This window comes from Alligator sinensis, unplaced genomic scaffold (assembly GCF_000455745.1).
Source record: "Alligator sinensis unplaced genomic scaffold, ASM45574v1 scaffold558_1, whole genome shotgun sequence".
In the NCBI taxonomy this organism is placed as follows: Eukaryota; Metazoa; Chordata; order Crocodylia; family Alligatoridae; genus Alligator; species Alligator sinensis.
In genome coordinates this window covers 164576-174018 of record NW_005842792.1, presented here as the reverse complement: position 1 = coordinate 174018, position 9443 = coordinate 164576, and the positions used below count along the sequence as shown (strand labels likewise).

Below are 9443 nucleotides of genomic sequence, written 5' to 3'. Positions count from 1 at the left end.
CAGCCCTGCCACAAGTTTAAACTTGTGTCCTCTCCAAGTGCCACTCTGATCCCCTTTCTCCTGCCTGATTTGCCACTAATTCCTGCCCAACCTGCTGCATGCCACACACACAGGCTGCCTACCCATGCTGCAGGTTAGCTACCCTGAGCTAGTGTACGCCTTAGCTCTGTATTTCCTGATAGTTCAAATTTGACAGGTTAAGGTTTTCAAACTTGTTTTCAGAGGTCTGAATGTCAACTGAATGCAAAGTTCAGGAAGGATCTCAGATGCCACCAGAGAACCTCACCTCTGGATTAATGATTATTTTTTTTTGTCTTTCAACTGATAAAAATCAGGAACAACTCCACTGAGGTCAGTGCTAGGTTAACCTAAAACTTGTGTGACAAGAGATTCAGCCCCCCAAGCTATAATTATAGCTCTGCTATATGGCTGTTTCTGCAAGCTCAGCAGATCCCAAATGCCAGACTCGAGATAACGAGGGTATCTCCAATGGTGATCGTGACAACATTTGCAAGAAGAATAAGGGTCACAGCTTATATCTACCCATTCTTCTTTCCTGTGTTTGGGGCATTCCAACGAAATGGTGCACCATGAAAAGTAGAATAACAGTACTAATTTATTCTATCCTCTTCATTCCTATCTGAAATATAGCCTCACGCATTTACAGTGCTGCCTCTACCATGTTAAGCTGGTTATTTCACAGAGGACATGGGGCTCAGATTCCAAGGAGGAAGAGGGCTCTGCACACAACAGCCAGTAGGGAGGGTAGGTGGTCAGGAAAGAAAGCAGAGAGCTGCAGGTGCTGACACATGACAGTGTTGATGGAGCGACTTTTCTTGGATTTTACTCTATAGTAAGAAGCAGACACAACTCAAGCTGGCAGTCAGAAGTAGGTTGTACTGATCACTAGGTAGGGTGGGGGAGAAAGTGCGTCTTCAGCAAATGCTACCCCAGGATGAAACTGAGTGAGTGAGCACGCTAAAGTTTCACCTGGCAGTTACTACACATTTTTCAAGGGGTAACATCTAACTCTGGACTTCAAGTCTTTAACCTGATGTGCTGTTTTATGAATCCGACTAAATTCCATTTACCAGCTTAATGCAGCTGCTCACCAAAAAACTGAGATAGAAAGTTCATTATCTAGTAAATAATTTTCTAGCCATTTTAACTATATGAAAAATTCAGAACTAATAAGAATTTGAAAACATTAACTCATATAATTGCTTAAATAAAAATGTACAGTTATGGCATACCTTCCTCAGTAACAAATGATGTCTTGAGTTTAATGTAAAGGCCCTATTATATAATCCTTAATATATGTAGATTCACTACTATAAATCAGTGAGAAAGACACTCTCTCAAGAAAAGTGCAAAGTACAAGTGGAAAAAGTTAATTAAAATTAATTATTTAAATGGAAGCTTTCCATCTAGCGATTTAAATTGCCTCGATTTAAAAATCAATCTACCCCGACCAGACAAACTGGAAAAAAAATCTTATCACCCATGAGTCTATGACAAGTCAAAGGGCAATTAGTATCATCAGGTGCCTTGACTGACAGACCAGGAAAGTGATAGACACTGAAGCCTGGCCGAGTAACGGTAATATCCAGCTTTTATTTAGTGCTTTCTAACAGTAGCATTCAAAGCACTTTACAATGGAGGTCAGCATCCTTATTCCCATACTGGATGCGGAACCTGTGGCACAGAGGGGAAATGATTTGCCCAGGGTTTCCCATGAAGCTAGTAGCCAAGCTCAGACAGAAGCTAGGTCTTCTGAAGCCCAGTTCACTACTATCTATTCACTGACCAGACCAGGGCTGTCCAACAGGGGTTAACATCAGCCCCTTGCTCCAGCTGCAGCAGCAACCAGGGGCTCAGGGCTGCTCCTCCCTCCCCTGGCTTTCCCTGCCTGATCCAACCTCTGGGGCCAGGACAGTGCAGCCCAGCCCAGCCTGCTGTGCTCAGTGAGCCAGCAGCCTGGAGCACCTGTAGCACAGGGGAGCTCATGAGGAGCTGTGGGTGCTACAGCATGAGAGTGTGCCTGTGTGAACAATGCAGCATGGTCAGGGAGCACCCGCACACCTGCATGGCATGGCCCCACTAGTGCAGCCCCTGTGGTGTGCAGCTCCCACTGGTGTGGTTCATTGGGCATGTGGCTCCTGCTCCCTTAGACACTGGACAGCACTCCACTACAGCATAGTGCTTAGCATGAGGCAGAGTAACACATAGGAAAGGAAGGCCACTGGGGAGGCTAAGAGGAAGTAGTGCAAGAAAGTTAATTGTCTTCAGAAAAAGGAGTGCAAATGTTCCTACGCAGATCAATAGGACTGGGTTTCCTGGCAGATAAGGTGGAGATAAAGGAGCAGATGAGTAGAGCAACAGAAATGAAGTGTCAGAATGGAGAGGGGGTAGACCGCACTTGTCCATCACGAAAACTATTCCTTGGGAGGAGAGGGTTACAAAGCCGTTCGTCGCACAAACCACCTCCCTTTCATACGTATAGCGTTCTTAGTGGAAGCACTGTTTTCACTTTCCCAAAGCAGTCAAACACGGCATTTGTCAATGAGCTTAAACAAAACAAGCCCAGCATATACATGCAAAGCACAGTCCAGGACTTGGTACAAATGCAACGGAATTGCTCAAAGTTGGATGCTTTCTAGCTCTACCAGGCTATTTGCTTGATGGGAGACCAGGGAGATAATACATCTACTGAAATGGTAGCAGTGGGCACTCGAGAGAAGGTAGCACAAGTGGAAAACTAGAACCGTATTAGTCTCATGATCGGACCTTCATCACAAGGAAGATGGAATTTTTACCTACATTTGAGATAAATTACTACATAACGTCAATTCTGACTCTCAGTAAGAGGCAGGTGGTGACAGGGACATCTCAATTTATATTCAAGCAACAATATAACTTGACACAGGTCCAAGCAAAGGTCAGACACTAAAAATACAAGAATATGCATGAAAAAGCTCTTGACACAACAGACAACTCTCTCAAATAAGCAGGATGCACAGAATGACCCTTAGATAACTGCAACAAAACAGTTTTGGTTTTAGTTAACATGCCGTGTTCTCATACTAGTTCAATGGAACAGCCGTGGAACAACCATAATTTCCAACAAGCCAGTCCAATTTATAGCCCATGATTAGCCAAGATAAAGCTTTAGGAATATTCAGTTTGGATAAGATAATAGACAAAATTAACACCATCCCATCATGCTTACCCCTACCTAAAACTAGTGATCATATGGCATGGAGCTGTAATGGTGTCACCAAACTAGGACAACTGCTAGCTGGGCAACTTATCAGAAAGTCCTGAAACAAAAATGGTACCTGTCATCATATAAGGCCAGGCCACTTGGCCTCCCAGTACTACACGGCTTTGCGACAGATTAATTTATGGTATAGATTAGGGGCAGGCAATTATTTTGAGGGGAGGGCCACTTATTGAGTTTTGGCAAACCATCGAGGGCCACATGACAGGCACCCAGGGGCAGATAAATATTAATTTTCTAAATTTTTTAGGGACCCTGCGGGCCGGATAGAGTGGCCTGGCGGGCTGCATTCAGCCCACAGGCCGCATTTTGCCCACCCCTGGTATAGGTCAATTCCACTGCAATTCCTTATCAGACAAGTTGGTTTGGTTACAACCAACTGAACAAAACTACAAACAGAGGATTTATAACTACAGTCAAAACCTATCCTCACTGTCTGCATATTAGCTACACATTTAATTTGCAGTATTCCTTTGGAAGAACTCTTCATTTCTACACAGATTCCCCTAAAAACTATTCTAATAAATCATTTCCACACATGCACAGACACAGCACCACCACTTTCACTTCAGTTGTCTGGACAACTCTGTGTTCCCAATTCTCAGGAATTTATTCACTAGTCTTTTTTCCTGTTTTCCAAAGCAACTAATCAAGCTACTGTCCGAGAAGCTCTTCACTTAATTAAAAAGAAAAGTAAATTCCTAATTCTCAGGGTTGCAGAGAAAAACCGTGAAGCAGGTATACCTTCTATTTTCAGAAACTGAGCAGCAAATGAAGTTAAATAAAAATATATTAAAACAACTGCAGAACACATTCACTATTTTTAGTTGACCCTTATTTCTTATGGACATGACTCATGACTTCTGAACACAGGTTTGGCAGTGCTAGAGGTCATCTCCGTTTCATTTAGATCAATACAGTTCAAACATAGCCAGTAATTGCATCAAATTGGCCTGTTTTGTGCAGTGTATCTTTTCCTAGCTTCTACAGGACACATCTTGTATCTTGCCCTATCTAGCACCAGGAATTTAGACTTTTAAGTAACCTTTAAAAAAAAAAGGAAGGAAAGAGAGAGAGAGAGAGAGAGAGAGAGAGAGAGATCAGTAATGCTGCATATTTGGTTGGCCAGTCTACATTTGTATCTTATTTGAAAGAAGTAAAAATAAACAGATTTCTTTCATGGCTGCCCATATCATTCTAGATTATTTTTCTGTTTCCTTTAGGAAGTGACATATTTCTTCGGTTGCAATACTACCATATTTCTGCTTGAAATCTCTCTGGCTATAGCCAAGCAGTTGATGTCTTATGAAGTAGCTGTTTGTTTTTAAATTAGTAATACAGAAGGAAAGGTACTAGAGTAAAACTTGTGAAGAAAAAGAAGAAAGAAAAAGTTGGAGACCATGTATAGGAGTCAACGTTTCCCATTTCTTCTCAGAGTCTAATTCTGTCCTAAGAATGACCCATCTTAGGATAAAAACACGTCACCCGACATCACATCTGTCCAACATTTTTTATGGCAGCCACGTACATGGCGCAACAAAGGATACCAACAAAAAGGTACTAAATAACTGTGCTACTTTATTGTGGCCAACACCTGTTTGCTCTGTGGCAGTAGAACACCAGCTGTCCACACTCTCCTGCCATCCCAGGCAAGTACTCTGGGGCCTGGAGGCAGCAATCCTGTGCATCCCGAGTAGGAGTGGGCCCCTTAAGCCCCCAGAGCACTTGCCTGGCTTCCCCTGCCTGGGGAACATCTCCACAAGTGGGGAAAGCCCGCAGGTCCTGGCATGGTCCTTATACTGCATGAGCTGGTGCTGCAGCCAGGAACAGGCTCCAAGTAACCACTGCTTGTCTGAGTGCACATGTGTACAGGATTGCACATGTGCATCATGTTTGCACAGAGATTGATTGAAATACCCACTGGTCTGTTACCTTCACCCCCTCCAAAAAGTAAAATTGTAACCACAAGGTAAACAAGCATTTGATTTAAGGAGGATCCCTTTTCTAGATAGCTACTGCACTTCTGAGTGAACTGTAGCAAGGACCTATGAGGAAAACTAAGCCTTCTAGTCCTGCCTGAGGAAACAGCTGCTTAAATTCAGCCTGCAGTTCTCACTTCTTGGCAGTGCTGGAGTGGACTGAAGCACTGCTGATGGAGTACTGAGTGATCAGAGTCCTGGAGAAATGCCAGATCCCACTAGACTCCTAGGTACACTTCCAACATGGGACAAACCAGTCTTTTATCCTGCAGAAACTAATTCCACTGCTTGCTTATTCATGAGGATCCAAAGCTCTCTCTGCTGGCAGTGCAGCTACGCACGTATGCTACAGATGAACATCAAAAATGCTTCCTTTCTATCCCACTTCCTTTTAAAAGAGAAAAACCAAACTAAAAAAAAAAAGCTTCTGATTTTATTTTTAATCTCAAGAGAGTTGCCCCCCTCTACTCTCTTCAACAGCAGACACATGAAGAAGTCAATTCTTGGTGAGGAGTAACAAGCCCAGGCACAAACTGAAAGTGAGTTGCTAGGACAAGGAAATCATAAAAGACAAGAGATATCTTCAAACAGTAATTAGTTTTGTCCTGTGAGATGATACTGGTTTCAAGTAACTTTTACTGCTTTAGTGACTAACTCCTATTGAAGTCAGTGAAATTAGTAGGAGTTAGGTACAACTGTTAAGGGATGTAGGTGCCTAAATTCCTACCCTGTAGCAGCAACTGTGCACTGTGCAACTAGCAAGCATCTTCAGCTCGACCCACCCTTGTTTCTTTGTCAAGGCAGCCTGCAACTAGGCCAGCGCACAGCTTTGTCTAACAAGAGGCCAAGTTTACTGTCTTGTGCGGCTGAAACCAAATCAGAAGAGTGAGGAGGCAAGCCACCCAAAGCAGTGAGATGTTTTCCAATTTCATGCTCCCCATGGAAGTCCCATTGAGGGGATGTTGCCTCCACAAGGTACCTCCAACCGAGGTGTCCCTAGCAGCATCACACCACCAACTTGGCAGGCAAAGAAAGACATCCACTGACACAACTAACATTAATCTTGATCAAGTCACTCCAGTAAGAGGGCACAGTCCCACATATTGAAATCAGATACCTCCCTTCATCCCAAATACCTCATGTTTGGAGTTTTTGCTACTAAATTATTTATTATTTTGGTCCTGGGTATGACCATTAACTGCATCTGACTGGAGGGTCTAATGGCAACATGGTGGAGCTACCTGTGGCGGGTAGCTCTTATAAAATACCACAGTGTTGCAACCTCCAAAGTAAGGTAAGTACAGAGTACCACAAAACCTGAGCCCCCACTGCCTTCTGGGTACTCCTTGGTTGGAGAAAAGCTAAGGGACATTACCCTGACAGAAATGTGACCTTGCTGAGGGTATTAGGCAGTCAGCAACAGTTCTTCTCCAATGCTCTCTGGCATCGAGACACTGAACACCTCGGGGCTCAGTCTGGCCTTTGGACTCTCTCTCAATGGCCTTAAGGGAGGATGGTAAGTCCTGGGCAGCCTCCCTTCCTCCATACTCTTGCCTAGGTTTATACATTGAAGGGGTGGGCAATTATTTTGGGTGGAGGGCCGCTTACTGACTTTTGGCAAGCTGTGGAGGGCCACATTTCCCTCTCCAGCACAGGGAAGCAGGGATAGCCTCAAGGCCCCAGGCCAGAAGCCTCTGCTAAAAAGGGGCTTCTGGTTGGGGGGATGGAGCAGGGCTGGGTGGGTCTTGCTGGTGGGTCCTGCTAACGGCTTCCCTTGGGTCCTACTGCCCCTGGCTCCTGTCATCTTTGACAGGCAGCCAGGAGCAAATAAATATTAATTTTCTAAATTTTTTAGGGGCCCCGTGGGCCAGATCCAGCCCCTGGGCTGTATTTTGCCCACCCCATCTTCGTGATGGTTGCAGGGCTCTGTACAAGTGGATTTATCAGGCACCTGACTAGACCTCTTACATGTACACCATGATTTACTATTTATTTATTGATCTACTATTTAATTGTTTATTTTAAAAGACACAAAAAACAAAACAAAAAAAACACACAGTAGCATGTGGAACTGAACACATCAGGAAAGTCACGCATCTCCCTGTTTGCAGCCATAGATATCAGGTGTCTTCAACATTTCACCTATGAAACCAGTTTTCTGAATTACCATGCACATCATTAGAACACAATGACCAACTACCTTCTATTTCATGCATTAAAATATACATTCATCTTAGTCTCCATTTGATGCATCAATGTGTCAGTTCACTTCCACTTCATAGATACAGAATATTACAATAACTTCCTGCTTCTCCTACTGCCCCTTTTGTAAGGTGCAGACTTGCCAGGAACTTCTCTGACAATGTAACAATTACAACTTTAGTCTCCCTAAGTGGTTACAAGTCAGTTATACTTTCTATCTTTCTTCAAGCAAATAGGCCTCAACAGTGCAATGGTCACTTGTGTTTAGGTATAAAGCAGCATAGATTAGCCTTCCTTACAAGCATACACTGAAGGCATAACAGCACTACAGGGTGGGTTGAGCTGAAGATGTTTGCTAGTTACACAATACACAGTTGCTGCTACAGGGTAGGAATTTAGGTACAGTTATTAAGGGATGTAGGTGCCTAACTCCAACTAAAAGAACTAGTTCTGGTTTGGTTTTGTTTTTTAATGCATTTTAAAATCTGTGAATAACCCAGATTATAAAATAAACCCGGCGCTGCGTACCTCACAGCCAAAGGTCACCTAGTCCAACCCTCTGCATGGTTTGCTGCTCCTAAACCATCCCAAGAAAAACACCTGTCTGCTCCGAAAATGAGACAGATCCTATAGCTCTCCTAAAGAACTTGCTTCTTTGCCCCGTGTTTAAGAGACGTTTCCTAAAATCTAATTTTAATCTGTTTTCCTCTGGTTTATTGCCTCTTATCCTGCCTTCTGGGCCAGGGCAGAACCAAAGCTGCCTTTCAAATACTTGAAAAGCTGTTCCCATGTCCCCCATTAGAGTTGCTTCCAAGAAAAAAGAAAGTTTTCCATGAAGATCAAAGCCACTAAACATAAGGACATAAAGAACTGCCATTTACAGGGTCAGACCCTAGGCCCATGTTGCCCACCACCCTGCAGCAGACAGCAGATGCTGAAAGAGAGGGAATGGGGCACGGCCCGGGTTTCTCCCCCGTTCCTCTCTCGGCCTCCAGCATTTCGGGTGTAGGAAGCTCCCGTTCTGAGGCCGTGCTCAGCAGAGACAAATGCCCCTTTCCCTCAAGGATGTGTCCAATCCCTTTTGAAACCGGGCGAAACTCTCCGCACCTGGGGCCCGAACGACGCTTGCAAGGAGCTGTTCCTCCGTGCCTGCCACTTGCCCGGACCAGCGGGCACGCGCTGCCCGCACCAGGTCATGGCAGAAGCCCCGCGGCCCCTGGGACCAACATCAGGGTGACCTTTGGCTGCAGCTGGGGAAACCGTATCTCTGAAGCCTCAAAGGTTACCTTAAATGTCAAGGAGCAGCCAAGGCCGGCAAAGGGCGAGGCAAGAGCGGGGCCAGCACGGAGCCCGGGGCGCCCCTGCCCTCCCTCTCCCCAGGCCCCAGGCGAGGCCGTACCCCGTTGGCGGCGGCGATGCGGATGATGAGCTGGATGGCCTCCCGCATGTAGAAGCGGCCGTCGCCGCCCACCACCAGCGCGGCCGCGGGGCGCTCGGCCGGCTCCACCGTGGCCAGGATGCTCTGGATGAAGTTCTCGGCGTAGTGCGGGCTGTCCTGGAAGACCTTGACCCGCTTGCGCAGCCCGCTCGTGCCGGGCTTCTGGTCGGCGTACGGCCGCGTCTGCACGCTCACGACCTGCACCATGGTGGCGGCGGTGCTGACACGTCCGGGCCCGGCGGGAGTGGCGCGGCCCCGCGCCCTCCTCCGGGGCTGCCAGAGCGGGGAGAGGGCGCTCAGGACACTGAATCCGTGGCCTGTTGAAGCTGGTGGATGCGGCGGGGTTCAAGTGCAAGGTCTTTCCTTCCTGATGTCAAGGCATGAATGGCATTACGTCATGTGCTGAAACGAGACCTCCCGGAATAGGTTCAAGCAGAGTTGGCGATGTTGTTGTTTTGGTTTGGGTTCCCCCCCCCCATGCCTTCAAACCTCCTGGAAAGTTTCCAGCCTGGCGTGTGGTGCGAGCCCAGCCGGGCCCCGACCA

The 9443-nt window shown here is 46.1% G+C and overlaps 1 protein-coding gene across 2 annotated transcripts in view; it reads right to left on the bottom strand.

Moving 5' to 3' along the window:
• The window catches only part of PGM1 (phosphoglucomutase 1), a 48963-nt gene extending 39804 nt beyond the window's left edge, over window positions 1–9159 (bottom strand). Inside the window, exon 1 of one of the 2 annotated variants that reach the window (XM_006035051.3) lies at window positions 8861–9159. In XM_006035051.3, the coding sequence (XP_006035113.1) occupies window positions 8861–9106 (246 nt within the window). In that variant the 5' untranslated portion in view covers window positions 9107–9159. Of the gene's footprint in view, window positions 1–8747 lie in introns of both variants that reach the window. The other variant, XM_025191177.1, reaches the window with a different exon arrangement.
• Window positions 9160–9443: the final 284 nt, after the last annotated feature.